The sequence below is a fragment of the Nansenia antarctica genome (genome assembly GCF_963989245.1).
Source record: "Nansenia antarctica genome assembly, chromosome: 15".
In the NCBI taxonomy this organism is placed as follows: Eukaryota; Metazoa; Chordata; class Actinopteri; order Argentiniformes; family Microstomatidae; genus Nansenia; species Nansenia antarctica.
Genome location: NC_137685.1, coordinates 6,097,077 through 6,114,693, shown reverse-complemented (window position 1 = coordinate 6,114,693; position 17,617 = coordinate 6,097,077). Strand labels below are relative to the sequence as shown.

At 42.8% G+C, this 17,617-nt stretch overlaps 2 protein-coding genes across 2 annotated transcripts; both read right to left on the bottom strand.

Moving 5' to 3' along the window:
* Nucleotides 1–1,123: 1,123 nt before the first annotated feature.
* LOC308170941 (catechol O-methyltransferase B-like) lies at nt 1,124–3,548 on the bottom strand (the record flags this gene model as incomplete). Its single annotated transcript, XM_080545794.1, has 5 exons — nt 1,124–1,306; nt 1,663–1,794; nt 1,911–2,104; nt 2,657–2,774; nt 3,375–3,548. The coding sequence occupies 5 exons, from the start codon at nt 3,546–3,548 to the stop codon at nt 1,124–1,126; spliced, it is 801 nt and encodes a 266-aa protein (XP_080401920.1).
* Nucleotides 3,549–6,744: 3,196 nt separating this feature from the next.
* On the bottom strand, nt 6,745–16,407 carry LOC308170940 (SRSF protein kinase 3-like; the record flags this gene model as incomplete). The annotated part of the gene is made up of 14 exons (XM_080545793.1): nt 6,745–6,929; nt 7,309–7,401; nt 7,600–7,669; nt 8,283–8,390; nt 11,982–12,079; nt 12,319–12,574; nt 13,468–13,524; nt 13,714–13,739; nt 14,041–14,209; nt 14,665–14,771; nt 15,271–15,358; nt 15,636–15,723; nt 15,895–16,003; nt 16,143–16,407. 14 exons carry the CDS (start codon nt 16,405–16,407, stop codon nt 6,745–6,747), a joined length of 1,719 nt encoding a protein of 572 aa, XP_080401919.1.
* Between the last annotated feature and the right edge of the window lie 1,210 nt (nt 16,408–17,617).

Genomic DNA, 17,617 nt, shown 5'->3' with positions numbered 1-17,617 from the left:
TATGCAGCAGAACTAAACGCAGTACTACCCTCCCCCTTCATGATGCAACTCTGTCACTTAGATTCTGACTCTGTCTGAGATTAAATTAGCAGTGATTTTATTCATACATTCAATACACCTATTGTCTAACCGACACAGTTGTCAATAGCAACAGTATATGTTTCTGCTTAATAAAGTGACTTGAACGACTACAATCAACTGCCATGGCTTATCAGACTCTCTCCTGAAACATCTCCAGGAAGTTAGGTTAAATCAGTTATGTTAATACCCAGCTTAGGTTGATACCTTGCTGATCTGTTACAAATACCCACCGGATTTTATCGAATTTAGAGATATAATAGATTACTTTTTTAAATACAGACTTTTCGCAGAACCCTAGAAAGATCCAGGTGCATTTCCAAACCAAATCATCCCCCCAAAATTGGGAGATACAATGTAAGCTAATTTTCAGCCTGATTAAACTGGGTATATAAATGTTATGAAGTTATCAGATGACCTCTGTGTGTGTGTGCTGCTTTTCAGTTGAATGAAATCAACTAAGGTACATTACTGCCACCTGCTGGGTCAGATCTTTGTCTGGGAAAACCTCACAACTGCCACTATTCAAAGTGGGCGGCTGTGGCGCAGGAGGTAGAGTCACATGTCGAAGTGTCCTTGGGCAAGACACTGAACCCCAAAATTGCTCCCAGTGAGCGGGCCGGTGCCTTGCATGGCAGCTTGCCGCTATTGGTGTGTGAATGTGTGTGTGAATGGGTGAATGAGAGGCCGTTGTAAAGCGCTTTGGAGCAGCAAAAAAGGCGCTATATAAGTGCAGTCCAGGCATTTACCATTACCATTTACCAAAGTTGCATAAACTGATATGGCACAGACAATTGTGACTTGCGCATTATCATTATTTGTGGATGATGATGATGATAGCATTATGATAAAATAAAAACACAGATGCACAAATAGTTTTTCCATGACACATTCTTTACTCTCCAGATCTGAGACAAAAGCATAGTAAGTTAGCACTTCTGGGAAGACAATCAACCCTGTACATGACAAACTGACATACACTGTATTGACAAGAGAGAGAGTGGTGGTGTTGGTGTAGAACCAAGTGGCACAGTGTCTGGCTACCCTAGTGCCCTAAGAAGACAGACTTCTCCATGCCGTCAGCTGCTCTGGTGTACTCCAGGTGGGATCTGAAGAACTGGGTCTCGTAGCGAGAGCTGGACCGTACATACTTCAGATAGTCTGGGGTCCCTGGGCAGATGACATTGTCGGCCAGCAGCACACTGCCCTTCATTAAAAGACCATACTCCTAGAGAGAGAGAGAGAGAGAGAGAGAAAGAGAGAAGAGAGAGAGAGAGAGAGAGAGAGAGAGAGAGAGAGAGAGAGAGAGAGACTGTTATCTACCTGTTAGACTGTTTAACCAATATGCTGTTTTCAAAGTGATTACAACACAACTGAATTGATTCCGTATATAGGCCTACTCACAGAACAGTCATAGAGTTAGAATCAAGATCTTAAGGCCAATGCACACGGCGTGCGATTTTGTCGCACGACAACATTCGATTCTCAATTCACACCACTGAAGTGTGTAGGTGTGTGAATGGAGAATCGAATGTTGTCGACGTGCGACAATATCGCACGCCGTGTGCATTGGGCTTTACTTACCTCCAGGAGTTTTATGTCGGGAAGGTAGCGAGCTTTCCAGTGGTCCAGGAAAACGAAGTCAAAACTTCTCACTCCGAAATTATCCTTCATCTGAGGGATCCAGTCCTGAGAGGCCCCCTCCACCACCTGGACCTGGAGGACAACATTGAGGTCTCATTTGAGTTTTTGTTGTATTCTAATCAACCAACTTTGTTCAATAAACACACATGCATAGGTTTTGTATAAACCATCCTATTCTCTCCCATTACCTTATCTTCCAATCCTGCGAATGCGATGATTTTACGGGCGATGGCAGCATAGTCTGGGTTGAATTCCAAGGAGATAAGGCTAGCGCCAGACGGAAGCAGGCGAGCGATGCGTATAGTTGAGTAGCCACAGTACGTTCCTAACTCCAAAACCGAGTCTGGACTCACTTCGTTCACCACTGAGTCTAGAATGGACCCTGTAATAAACACATACAGCACGTGGAAAATCTAAAATACAGTATACACATTCACACAAGCATAACATTGACATTTTTGGCATTTAGCAGACGCCTTATTCCAAAGCGACTTACAGTCAATACATTTGAATGCTAAGCATGTGAATCATCAATCCACCATTCGTGGCAGGAAGAGTAATCCAGCTCAGGCCAGGGGCCATTGATAGAGGGAAAAACCTTCTTCTATCACCTTCTTCTAAAACCTAGTTTTTTTTTGTTTGTTTTTTGTTTTTATACTGGAGGAACAGAGAAACAGTACAAGGGGGGCAATATAAGTTTTTAGGGACACAGTAGAGGGGAAAGCGGGTGTCTTTAGGAGACGCAGTGCTGGGGGGCAGTAGATGTCTCAGGAGGAGCAGTTAAGGTATAAAGATGTTGACACAAAAAAAATTATATATATATATATACGGACACTAATAATGACAAAACAAAGTATTAGTAAATCACTGTTCTGTTAATAAAGGCACTGTTCATTTAGCAGGTTATCCATAACATATCTAATGCATGCAGTACCTTTCTCATCCCCCACATGCATGGCCCATTCCTTATGCTTGCAGAAGTCGTCAATGGCTGCGAGCACGCTGCGAGGGTCCCCTCTAGTGGCGTTTCTCTGCACTGCACGCAGCATCCGCTAGTGAAGGAAAAGCACTGTGCTTGAAATTACATTACATTGCAGAAATGGACACTGAAAAGAGGACACTGTCTTGGAACATTTCATGATAAGTGGCAAAGTCCAGCCAGTCAACAGGCGACTGTAAACTGATCACATGAAAGATTGGGAAAAACATACTTAAGTCTGACCAACAAACAAATGTTTCTCTGAAAGCATTTACATTGACATTTTTGGCATTTAGCAGACGCCTTATTCCAAAGCGACTCCAAATTCGATACATTTGACTAAGCAAGTGAATCATCAATCCACCAGTTGTAGCAGGAAGAATAATCCAGCTCAGGCCCGGGGCCATTGGCAGTCTCTGTGATAGAAGGCAAAATCTACTTCTATCATCTACCATCTTCTAAACCTAGACCCTTTTTTATTTTTTATTTTTTTTTAATTATTATATAGACACTGGAGAAACAGAGAAACAGTACAAGGGGGGCAATAGAAGTTTTAGGGGACACAGTAAAGGGGAAAAAACAGGTGTCTTCAGGGGACGCAGTGCTGGGGGGCAGTAGAGGAGGGCAGGGGGCAGGGGGGTGGGGGGCAGTAGAAGTCTCAGGAGGAGCCTACCTGGGGACGGGTGGAGCGGGTCAGGAAGTCCCAGACACGTTCCACGATAACATCATTCCATAGAAGGCACAATCCGCCATGGTACCGCGCAGCTGTCGGGATCACCCACCAGCAGAGAGCAAACAAGACAGCTGCTCCCCCGAGAACACCGTAGAGAACACTCAGCCAAAACATTCTAGAACACAAAACAGAGGGCTTGTTGTAAACATCAATTCACTATGTAATGATCCAAATTAACTTAAGTTGAGTTACAGTTTAAGGGACAGATGGACAGATGGACAGACCATGCCCATTTCAAAAATATGTCAATGTGTTCCTGATATAGACAACCAGGAATCTGCAAGGATAGTTAATGAATGAATGGCTTTGGAGATCAAAGCCCCCCATCCATCAGTTCTCTCATCTCTCCATCCATTCCTCCTTTTGTGTCGGGCTAATGAGATGGGTATTTACTATGCAGCTTATGACACTTATCGTGTGTACCCTTCTTACATTTCCATTTAGTCGCTGTTGTCTGCTGTCTCTACTCAAACCCACACCATCACCATATAGATCATTAGCACTTTATATCAATACTAAAGGGGTAGGACATGATAAGCTTTAGGCTTCATCCTACTCCTTTTCGAACATTGATAGGCCTGTATTCTACATATTAGTTATTTGTTCTTTTATTATTTTAAATCATGTTCGAAATAAAAGATTCATTCATTCATTCATTCAAAGGCAAATACAAATAATAACAAATGCACTGTGCACTGGTGTAATAACAATCGTCATCTTAGAAAAAGCATGGTGTGCGTTGAAGAAAAGATCAGAGCAATAAGAAATAAAGCGTTGTCACTGGAAAAACACCTTAAGTGAGGGATTCTTGTGAGGGACAGTAGCACGGAGAGGGATTCTTGAACTTTTATTGGTAACGCAACAGTGAACGAACCAGGGGAGGACAGAGGTAATGCCTCTTGAGCTAGGCTTTGAGTTGCATAGCAACAGGCACAGGTTTAGGAGCTGTGTGACAAAAGGCATGGCACTGGGCCACTGACATTCATTTCCTACCAGTTTTATTTTAATGCGTAAACAAACACTTCTAGAAATTCAAGTTGCTTGCTCAGGCACTTTTATAGACCATTTTAATTTAATTGGAAATAGCTTTGGTTTTCTACAGTTTGGTAACTTTACAGAGAGAGTAAGCCTACAGTAGCTATAATTTACACCTAGGACATGAAGTGAAAGCTATAAAAGGAAACGAGAAAGGGTTCTCGTTGAAAACATAACAGCTCTGTTAGTCATCCCAAATCATCTTGAGGGAAAGAAAGGGGGGTTATGCTGAAGCACTTTAAAGAATTTGAATATTAAAAACACATGGCACATACACACACACACACACACACACACACACACACACACACACACACACACACACACACACACACACTCAATTTGGACCAATCAAACGTGTAATGTAATCAGGACCTCTGAAGAAAACAAGTCCACATCAATTTGAGTAAAAAATTCGGAAAATGCTCTAAAATAGTTTTGGTAAAATATGTGGTTAGTTCAGCAAGGGTAACATGTTGTAAAATGTTGCAAAATGTCTCTAGGTTATCAAATCATACATCGTATAAAAAAATAACCTGTGCAATCCCACTGTGGAGTCATGTTCCAAGATTTACATGTATGTAACATGTATCAACATTATAAGCATATAAGCTTTCTAAAGCATTGCCAATTCATTATTGGTTTATTGATGAAAATATGGATGAAATATGGATGAACATATAGATGAAAGATATCATAAAGTGTCATCACTACAACCAGTACAAGCAAACAAACTGAACTATTCTGGTATCACAATATATACTGTATCAAAGACATGTCATGTATTATAAAACATAAGTGTTACTTGCCTTCAAGTTGTCTGTCTTCCGTCAATGTGATGATGGGTACTTTCTCCTCTTGATGCCACCTCTCACACCACAAAACAGTTTTTCAGAGTTAGTGCCTGTCTATATACACACCACACATTTTCATGAGACTAACCCCTCCCTCACTGGACTACCCCCTCCCCCTCTCGCCACTGCTGAACTGAATGTGAGCAGAGATTCATGTGTGGCAGTGCAGTTATCGCTGGAAGAAGCACACTTTCAGTCATCAACACAGCCACACGGACAAGTAGTTTGATCAGAAGGGACTGCCCTACAGGACGTTTACATTTGACATTTTTGACAGGTGGGAGTGAAAAGAGCTTAATCTGGGCTCTGTTTTGAGCCTGTTTAATGAGTATTGTAATCCCCTCCGAAGCCACTCCTTCATTGTATCGTTCCAAGTGGTCTTGTGACAGTCAGGTGAATCATAGCGAGGGGCTAATGTGATTTGATATGTTTATTTGCAGCCTTGTTGATATCTGTGAAATAGAATAATGAGAAGCGCATTCCAACAAGGCCATACAAAGTATGGCTAAGAAAGTGGTGTGTTGTACAAAACTGTCAAAATAAATAAATAATAAAGTACTGTATAACTTAATGTATATTACACGCTTAACATCAGCATTATTCTATTTATCTATCTATTTCATATGTCTCTTGTTGTTTCATTCATCTGAAAAGTACCAGGAGGGAGAGTCGCCATCTCATGATCGCAAGGTTGGCAGATCGGCGGTTCAAGCCCCCGCTGGCCACATGTCGAAGTGTCCTTGGGCAAGACACTGAACCCCGAATTGCTCCCAGTGAGCGGGCCGGTGCCTTGCATGGTAACTTGCTGCCATTGGTGTGTGAATGGGTGAATGAGAGGCCGTTGTAAAGCGCTTTGGATAAAGGCGCTATATAAGTGCAGTCCATACCAGTAAAGAATGAATGCATTGCTAAAATAACTCACATTTAAAGGAACTCAATAATGAAAGACAGGCTTTCTCAGTCTTTGTAAAGAGTGTTACTCTGTGTCTAGGGTGTTGGCCATGTGTTAAGGACAAGTACCATACATATTTGACAAAGACCATAGCATCAGACAAGGAATCTAGAATACTGAAATATCAAGAGATGTAAACTTAAAGAGTGGTTTGCATGAATTTATTGTTTAAAGACTTGTTAAGCATGCACATGTTGATGTGCCACAGTATTAGATCATCTTGTGAAGGCAATTTGTGGATGAAGCATTACGCATCTGTTTTGTTGCTATGCTGTTGGCACTATTTCTGTACTTTTCTCTACAGTATCACTTGATGAAGATCAGCTCATATGATGACATCTTAATGACCCCGCCCAAATCAAAGACAAAGTCAATTATCAAGGGATGTGTCCAAGCTTGCAGTGTTCATAGATCAGTTAAGCAGACACGGTTTGGTGTTGGAGGCATCAGCACGGCAGGTGTTGTGTGTCTAGGAGGAGATCCAGGGGTGCTTGAGACACTGGGCAGCCGTGGCTCTCTTCTCTGAGAGAGGGTGCAGCATGCTGAGGAGGAAGTCACTGAACTGGACCGCCTGCTCCTGCGGCCACTCGAACTTATCCAGCAGGATCTCACACAAACTCCACGGCTTCAGCTTTGAGATGTGCCGCAGCTGCCCTGTAAGGAAACAAGATATTTAGAAGAAGAAAAAAAAACATAGTTTATCTTAAGACAGTTTGTGAGTTTAGAATTCTAAGGTTCTATCTCCGTTTAGGGTAGTTCAGAGATATTGAGCGTCAAAGTTTTTACATTCCATTATGTTTTGTGAGATGGAACCTTTGTATTTTATGAATTACTAACTAAAAAATGTCAACATTTTAAAAAATAACACCACACAGGCATTAATAAACACCTAATGGATCAGATTATGTTAAAAACTCAATTTTCACCCAAAATGGAGATAGAACCTTATAATTCTAAGCTCACGAGCTGTTGCAGGCAAAACACGTTTTATACATTAGTTAGTTAGTATGGAAATCAATATGAATAGATTTACCTTTACAATTGAAATACTTTCTGGAGTTTCTCCCCGAGAGGGCGAATTGGGTAGGGAGGGGTCCGAGCAACTCCATAATGTGAGCAATGTGATCTGGTGGGAGACAGACATGACATACAGACGCTGAACAATATAAAAGCAGCATAGTGGCCATGGAGCCGATAGATAGGTAAAAACATTTGGCTCACTCACAAGAACAGTAGAACGGAAAGATTAAAACATAGATTTCCATAGTTTTTTCTAGTTGTAATCCTTCCTTTCCACTGCTCTTGTGTGTGTGATCAGACATACCTTCCTCCCGAGAGTAGTTGTCCCCTGACTGGGGTTCAAACAGATACTCCCCTGTGGCCAACTCAAATGCCTGTATCAACAAAGCAACACTGATCTCGCTACTATGATTTACAGAATTACATTAGCTAGCACAGTAGCTTGTCTTTGAAAAAAAGAATATAAGCACACTTACATCCAATATATTACAATTGAAGTAGAGAGGAAAACACAATATCAACTGCATTAACCACACTCATGACATATAGTGTCACGGATCTCTTGAATTGAGAATATATGTGACACGTTCAGGTCCTCATGTCGGGATCAGATGTAATGATCGGACTTTTCTTTCGAAAAACAGTGAATAAGTTTCCGCGTTGTTGAAAATCAATGACACATCGCTAGTCAACTAACACAGCTTGTTTTGTGAGCCTGCTAACAATGTAAAGTAGTATTCGGTGAGTAACCCCCACGGCTACCTAGTTAACTATCTTAACTATAACTAGGTAGCAGTGGGGATTACTCACTGAATCCATTGCCTTGCAGTATTTCGGCTGCTTGACTAGTGAGTTTGTGTTGTGATTCTCAACCACGTTGAAACGTAGTTCAGTCTGAACCTTTTGATTGGTTGCCGACTTGCGGACCAAATGATCAGACTGTGTCACACATGTCATTGACATACGGGTGGGTCCAGCGCTCCTCACCATGCATGCAGTACTCCAGATGTCTGCAGGGGTGCCGTAGTCAGCCCCGATCAGGACCTCCACTGAGCGGTACTGACACGTCTGGATGTCCTCTGTGAAGTGTTTGTGCTGGAGCAGACAGATGAAACATATAACAGATGAAACACAGATAATAAAGCACATGTAAAACATAGCTACTGCATGCATATTAACTGTAAACTAGACAGGTACAATTCCTGTAGAAATTGTGAAGTGTGCTTGTCGCCCTCCCCGGGCCACTCCACTGCATCCCCCGGCGAAGACCGCGTTTCTCTAGCTCACCCAGGGGCCGAGCTAACTAGCACTAGCTAACTAGCGCTAAGCACAGGTAGAACATATCTACTGTATGCATATGAACTGTAAATCACACAGTTAATGATTGTGACTATATTCAAGTAGGTTTTGTTCTACTGATAAAAGGTTAACGGAGCAAATGACAACGAGGGTGTATTGTATAATCTCAACTGATGCTGATATTGCTGCAAGTGCCTCCAGGGCTGACCTTTAAAGGGAGATAAAGTGTCACCAGCACCCCCCCCCCCCCCCCCGAATATGAAGGATGTCAGATCAGTAATGTGTCACATGATTTGACACCGCAGTGGGGTTTCTCTGGATTTCATCCTATCCACTCACTTACTTTTAAATACATGCACATGTGTATGTGATTGAAATAAAGCAAATGTACTTCACTTTGCTCCTTTTTATTAAAATGAGGTTTGCTTTCCGTGTCAACATAGCTTTTACCCTGTCAACTCCAAATAATGAAAAAATTTGAAAAAAAATAGTGAAAAAAATCACAAATGCTGAGAAATAACCCTGTGAGTGATCACTCGTTGCCATAGTAACCCAGACTGGAGCAATACTGATGGTACAAGGCCGATTGTGATGTCACTGGCTTTGTGACAAACATACTACACGAGTCATACAGCACAATATCTCTAACCATGTGTGTCAAGAGAGACAACATTGTTGTGGACATATTAAGGAAAATTAGACAAACAAAAATAACTTCTGATTTGACTTTGCAATGAATGAATGAATGAATGGTCTTTATTGTCATTGCTACAGTACAGATACCAAACAACGAAATTTAGGAGGGGTGGCTCCCCTGGTGTTAGGAAAGAAAAAAAAAAAAAAAAAAAAAAAAAAAAAAAAAAAAAGGAGCTGGTTTACATAAATAAAGGCTATGTACACTATCCACTATACTATACTGTACAGATAGACGACTAGGGTTGTCATATTGCACATAGTGTTATTGCACATTTATTTAAAGTGTCGCAGTTTGCAGGCTTGAAATGTACATATTTGTGCCTCACCACTACACCTGATTTTTTTCAGTCCAGCAGCTGCCATCAATCCGTCCAGACTGTCCAGGGCCCAGAACCTAGGTCTTTGCTGTGTTCAGGGCCTGGACGGCCCTGTGGTAGAAGCTGTTCTTCAGTCTGTTTGTCCTTGCGGCCAAGGTCCTGAACCGCCTTTTCGAGGGCAGCCGGGTAAAGTGTTCGTACCCAGGGTGGGTTGGGTCCCTGGAGATCTTGGAGGCCTTCCTGAGACAGCGTGTGTTGTACAGCTCTTCCAGAGAGGGGAGGGGGCGCAGGTGATCTTCTGGGCTGTTCTCACGACTCTCTGTAGCGCATTTTTTAGCGCAAGTTCTGGGCCCAGGACAGTCCGGACGGATTGTATGGCAGCTAGTGCTGAGGCACAAACATGTACATTTTCAAGCCTGCAAACTGTGACACTTTAAAATAATGTGAAAAAATACTCTTTGTGCAATATGACAACCCTAGTTGACTATCTGTGCAGTATAGTACAGTGGATTGTGTACATAGCCTTTATTGATGTAAACCAGCTCCTTACCTTCTTGTGATTTTATGCATCTATGCTTTTTTCTAAAAAAAATTAAAAAAATAATCCCTTTCCTAACACCAGGGGAGCCACCCCTCCTAAATTTCGTTGTTTGGTACTTGTACTGTAGCAATGACAAATAAAGTCCATTCCATTCCATTCCATTTCTCTCCGCGGTTGTGCAGCTGGAGAACCAGTTGCAGATGCCGTAGGTGAGGATGCTCTCCACTGCGCCGCGGTAGAAGGTCACCAGTATCTCCTGCTTGCTGTGTTCCTTCCTGAGGACTCTCAGGATGTATAGCCGCTGTTGTGCCTTCTTGATGGTGGCTTTTGTGTTGTCCTTCCAGGTCAGGTCATCCTGCATGTGCACCCCCAGGAATCGGAGGGTTGAGACTCTCTCCACGCTCTCTCCGGATAGCTGTGGAGACTTCCAGCAGAATATCGCTATCATAATTGACTCTGGATCTGGCTCCACCAGAGCTGGCTTCTCCGGAGATGAGAAGCCCTGAGGTGCTGTGGTCAGGTCAGTGGTCGGATCGGCAAAGGACCAGACAGAATGTTATTTTGGGAACAACATTTCGAGGATTTCGAGGAAAGACGTCATTCTCAAGAAGCCTATCACCAACGGAATCATAACCGACTGGGATTCCATGGAAAAGCTATGGAGTCACATCCTCCATGAGGAGCTGCGGGTCTGTCCCAAAGAGCACGGCATCCTGGTGACGGATCCACCGTTCTCCCCCGTCTCTAGTCGAGAGAAGACAGCTGAGCTTCTCTTTGAGGAGTTTGAGGCCACAGCGATGTACGTCAGCCATCAGACTGTGCTGACCATGTACTCACATGGACAGGTCAGTGGTCTAGTGGTGGACTCTGGGGCTGACTGCACCTCTGTCTCCCCAGTCTACGACGGCTACTGCTTACCCCACGCCACCTCTCACATGAACCTGGCTGGACAGGACGTGACCGACTATCTAAGCAAACTGTTGGCAGAACGTCGTCACGGCCACTCCACTCTGCAGGAGTTCTCTTTGCAGGAGATGAAGAGGCAAACCTGCTTCGTCTCCCAGGACTTGGAAGCAGAGCTGAAGATGGAGGAGGAGGGAGGCCAACCACTGGATTACCAACTCCCTGACGGGACCAGCGTGACCCTGGGTAACAAGTGTTTCTATTGCCCCGAGATCCTCTTCTGCCCGTCCATAGCAGGAGTCTCCCAGGCCGGGGTGCATATCATGGCCATGAACAGCCTGCAGAAGTGTGCCCCCGAGTGGCGAGAGGCCTTGATGGGAAACGTGGTGGTTTGTGGCGGCTCCTCGCTGTTCAGCGGCTTTTCAGAGCGGCTGCAGATGGAGATGAAGAAACTGGCCCCCCGGGAGTCCAGGATCAGAGTGTTGTCTGCAGCTCACCGAGAGTTCTCCTCCTGGCTGGGGGGGTCCGTCATCACCTGCCTCAGTGCTTTCCAGCCCATGTGGGTGCGGAGACAAGAGTACCTGGAAGAGGGCTGCCGTGTGGTGCGCAGAAAATGCTTTTAGAACTGAAAGCTACTAAATTTGTACCAGATAGGCCTGGTGTTTGGAAAAATAAATAATAACGGTATTTATTGTTTATTTATGTTTGTTTATATATTGTTGCACTTTGTATGTTACACAGAGCCTTGACATCATATCCGGGGGACTGCACTGCACGAAACACAGACATCAGGGGGGTCATTTCTAAATCACATGAGGACCCCTGATAATACTAGTCCCATGCGAATAGGGCTTAAGTATTACAACTCTACTTATTCATTCAGTTGTATGTCTGTTACTGTTTTGTCCAGTTAGCCAAATAGCCACTCACCACCCAGCAGGCATTGCCCAGGTCTGCAATCTTGATGAAGATCTTATCAGCATTCTGCGGCTTGAGGGGATTCACAAATAGATCTGATTTACTGAGCCCTGAAACATATCAAAGCCAAACAACACTTAGAAAAGAGACAGATTATTCATTCAACAATTCTGCACCTGTCAAAGGTCGTTTACAGGGAACATACATGTATGTATAGAGCTGAATCTGGACTGAAACTGACCGTGTGGAGAAGACGGTGATGAGGTCTGTTGGTCTTTCTCAGCCGAATGATGTAACAGTATAGATCTAGACCCAGAGGTCGGTGCGAGGCCTGGACAGGAGAGGCTACCTTCCATCGGTGATAAGGCCGAATCAGAGGACACTCCTTCCTCCTGCAGCAGGTTCCGTCTCCATGCGGTATGCACAGGACCTGGCTTAGGGGGAGAGATGGGACCGGTAGCACTATTGGGAGTGGTGACACTAGAGAACGAGACATGAGCTTTGTCCTTCGGCTGGTGGTCAGTTAAACTCCCCTGGCCCTGCAGCTGAGGTTTCTTCTCTTTCCTTGAAACCCTTTTCCTCTGGCTCCTGGAGACCTTCCCGGTCTACCAACACAGTCCGTTTGATAAGGAAGAGTCATCAACATGGAACTTCAAATGTGACTCACTCACAGCTAAATCCAAAGGGAAAATCTACTCGTTCAAAGAAACTCTTACACTCTCATATCATGCAGAAAGAGCAAGCACAAGCTCCAGAGCGAAATCTCGAAAGATGATGAGATGGGTGACATGCAAGGCTTGTTACATATCCATTATGTATAATAGATATCTATTATATATTTATATCTATATTTATATCTATATAAAAGTTTTTCTTTTTCTAAAATGTGTTTTTTTTTTTCCTTTCCTAACACCAGGGGAGCCACCCCTCCTAAATTTCATTGTTTGGTACCTGTACTGTAGCAATGACAAATAAAGTCCATTCCATATATTACATAGTTACATAGATATCTTGTTGCATGTTGTATTATCAATCAAAGTAGGTAAGGACAAGCAACAGATGTCATGAGCAGGTGTAATAGCAGATAGATAATATAAAGACAAAATGCAGTGAAAGAACAATGATAACGTGTAAATAGTTACCATGTGGCATACGGCACACCCGATTCAAAAATGCATTTCGTCATGCAGATTAATAATCGATGCGAATATCTCACGCTTACTCACAACAGGTTTGTGATTGATTACATTTATATGGTGTCCCAGGCACAATCTTAACATTTCTGGTGGTTAGTCAAGATCCAAGTGGATAAGAAATAGAAATAAATCTAATAAATAGCCGGTTCCTCAAGTGATATTGCAAGGTGTTAGACTTTGTTAGATCAATACATCCCCTCATAAGGGCAATAATCATACATTAACCAACAAGCCAGGTAGCCAAAGGGGCCTTCCTAAAGGACAAGATGCTGTGTACGCCGGAAATACCAGAGACATCTTACCCACACCCCAAGATTCTGGAAAACCACAGTCAACTTCCCCAACAAGTTGGACATACTCTAATACCCAAGTTAGACCAGGAGGGTGGAAGAGACACATGACACATGAGGTGATCAACATAGGAACAGAAAAGATGTATGATGAGAAGGAAAATGAATAAACAATTATGTACATCACTGGTAAGTGATTGTCTGAGGTTGACAGAGTCTAAAAGTCTATTAGGATAATACTGAAATGTTGAGTGTTACCTGTTTTTCTTTCTGACTGGTGTTTACTGGAAACATGGTAAGAAAGAAATGTAAATTAAAAACAACCCAAAACATCTCAATACTGTAATAAATGACATTTATTTCTAATTTCTCACTTATAATAATAATAACAATTCATTGTATTTATATAGCGCTTTTCCGAGGCTCAAAGACGCTGAATATAATATATGCATTATATATCACAGGCAGCCCTGTTCCATTTCCATTTTTCATCAACACATGATTTGCATCTCCCTGTCTCAAAATAGAATAAGTGAAACAGACAAGAGCACTGACACAAGACAAGCTCTAACACGCTTTACTAACCTGAGGAGCTGGTGGGAGCTGGGGACACTGGCGGCAGCGTCCACAGCTTGGTGTTGACTGCCAGTTCCTGGATGAAAACCTCGTCCACTCTCAATAGGATGTTCTCTGGCTTGATGTCTGTGTGGATTATCTTGCATTTACTGTGCATATAATCCAAGCCCTGGAGAATCTAGAGGACAACGAAAAGGAGATCATTGGCCATCATTCAAATCAAATCAAATCAAATGTTATTTGTATAGCGCATTTCTTACAAGATGCAACTCAATGCGCTTCACATAATAAACATTCTCAGTCAATCAATCAATCAATCAATCAATACTGACAGAGCCGCAAGCAGGCAAAAGTAAAAACCTGTACACTATGTAGCCAGGAAAATTCCCTTGCAGCCCTCTACACATAGAGCGACTACTAGCCAGTTTGCCTACCAGCACCCAGCGGTGGGCCCCCACACCCGCCCCCGGGGGGGCCCCCGCCACCCCACACACCCAGCCCGCCCCACCACCAGCACACCCCGCCCAGCCAAGCAAGCACAGACCATAAAGGCCCCGCACAAGGACGGCCAAGCAAGTGACATTGACAAAAAACTGCTGTGCATGATAGAATGCAGGGGAGCAAATGTAGCACCTGTCTGAGGATGGTCTTCACACAGGGCAGAGGGAGGCCAGTGTAGTTGGATTTGATGATCCACTTCAGCAGCTGGTGGCCCAGCACTTCCAGAACCATGCATACATCTGAAACACGGCTGAGTCAAGGAGATCTCACTCACATGGGGTACAAATAAAAACTTCACTGTCCAAGAAAGACAATTCGGTTGTTAAGTCTGACGTCAAACGTGACGTTTAGCAATTTCTGGGTCCAAACCAGAAATTCCCCGCACCAGAGTACCAGTGTACTAAAGCGGTAGAATGACTTTTTTTTAGACTCGGATATATTCATACAACAAGGGACACAGCACTTTCCAGTTTTTCCCATATTTGTCAGCGTCTTTGAGCCTCGGAAAAGCGCTATACAAATATAATGAATTATTATTATTACTGAGGCATTTCGAAGAGAGCGCCTCAGCCAACTTTGGACCCAGAAACATGTCACGACTTAACAACCGAATAGGATGGGGGTAATAGGAGATGATAACCACAAAATTGCATATAAGTAAATATAAGTAAATATCAGCCCTTTCAGCATCCTGACACATTTTAGAAGATAGTAGCAGTTGGGGATTTTTAAGGATACGCTCTCCATTCACTCCAGAGATTTTGAAGTCATCAATGAGCTGTACAACAGTCTCTCGTTTAGGATCAGTTGGGTCACTGTCCCTAACCTATGAACAGTTGGTCACAGGACATTCGCGTATTAGTACTGTATAAAACAAATGCACACTTCAGTGAAACATAAACCGGGGGAACACACACATCAATTAGTACACCAGTGTACTGTAGTCATTTAATAGAATTTCAGAAATTGCTTTACGGTAATAGAAATTAAGTGGTTTTAGTGACTGAACTTTGGTTTATGCAAAGGCATCTTAAATAATAGAAGCATCTTATTACACAGATAACATGACATGGAGTAACAGGGGGACACATGGGTACACTAACACATTTCAGAAGTTTGATCTCATCCAAAGCCGTCTCTGTGAAGGTTGGAGCACTCTTCACCAACTTCAGAGCCACAAAACGCCCTTTCCTGAACATACAAACACTATATGAATAACTTGCTTTAACTATCATAACAATAATCAATGTATTCTTCCTGGTAAGTACATTCTGTTGGATTTTGTGTATGAAATGTGAATTGAATAAAATCTGTAAAACTGAAGGGCTATCGATGACAAGAATAATGTCATCCCAAACTTACTCCATGTCCCAGCAGAGCCACACAGTAGAGAAGTGACCCCATCCCAACTTCTTAACCACCTGGTAACGATCAATGAATATCTCTCCAATTTCCACTGGGTAATACCCACCTACGATATACAGAGCAACCTAAACTATTTGAACAGACTCTTTAATACAGATGATTTTCTTTTATTATTTGGAATTAATTAATTAATTATTGAATTAATGATTATTCGGTAAATGTCAAGTGTTGTTGGGATGAAATACCTATGCAGTAATCCGATGGATTCTCCTGTTCCTCGTCATCAGATCCCAACAGCTCATGTGAAGAGGGGTTCAACAGGGGCGGGCTGACTGGGAGGGATGGCTTGATGGTAAGGGGTGGGGCGGGGGTAGTGGGTGAGTTGGGAGTAAGGGGTGGGCTGGGGGTAATGGGTGGGTTAGCAGTAAAGGTTGAGTTGGGGTCAGCTGGTGAACTGAGGGAAAGGACAGATATTGCAGCAGCATATCCAGATGAGGGCGCACTGGACATGGTTGCAGGTTGCTGATGAAGTTGATGATGACAAGGCAAGCAGGTCAGGAGATGTTGATGATGATGTTGTACAGTATAGTAGTACTATAGCAAAAAGACATCAATGTTCACAATTAATTTCAGGTAGGAACATAGTAAAGGTGTGTAAAATAGTTCACAAAATGTAGGCCAACTATTAAAATGTGCACACAAACATTTAACATATAGTATAGTAAGTTCTGGGCTGGCATCTGCAGGGGCAACTGCATGCTTATTTTTAGCTGGGTTTCAATGAATGGCATGTCAACGTAAATAGCTCTTCAAAGCTGGCCTGTGTGAAACGGTGACTCTCTCTGCTAGCCTAGAGACGTTTTGAAACCAGTGATCGAACTAGATAACGGTGATGTAAAGTAAAATCAAAACAATAAAATCAAAACAACAAACAACCACCCCCCCTCCCCCCGTAGATAAAGGTCATGTTATGGTCAAGTGTCTTAAACACAACCAGAACCAACCCCAATCCCCAACACCTATTTCTTGGACAGCAGCATTAGGACCTGGAGAACTCATATTCAACAACATATAAAATATATATCTATATTTGTAAATATTCTGTCATAATAAATGGAGTTGTTAGTAAGCTAGTGAATGATTAACAATGGCCTAAACTGTCATTGTGAGTAAGCTATAGCTAGCCTAGCACACTTCTAAACAACTAAACAACAACAATCTGCAAAACTCGTCTTTGAAGTTTTGAGATCAGACGCTCGGCTCGACTACAAGTTTTAAGCTTTAGAAAAATATAAATACCTCCCTTATGGAGATTATTGTGATCATTACGGAGAAAATAAGATGTCAAATGAACCAGCAAACATACTCACAAACAAAATACAGCTATGGGACACAGCCGATTTGACAGCTGAAAGTTAGGTGCGTTCCTTCAACGGACAGTCTGTTCCCGTGCGTGCGTGTGTGCCCTGTTCCCTGTCCCCCTTTGAGAAGGACCGAGGGGCTGAGAGCTCCGGTCAGTGCCGATGTCCCGTCAGATAGAGTTTCCTTGTCAAATAGTGTCACCGATCTGTTAGAAAGAGTGTGTTTTAAAGTGAGTAATCTAAAGAAAATGAGTGTAGATGTCAATGTTAGTGGCTTACACTGATGCTACTTTCATAATGACTAATTACGGTTATTATTATTATTATTATTATTTTTATTTGATACCATGATATTTATT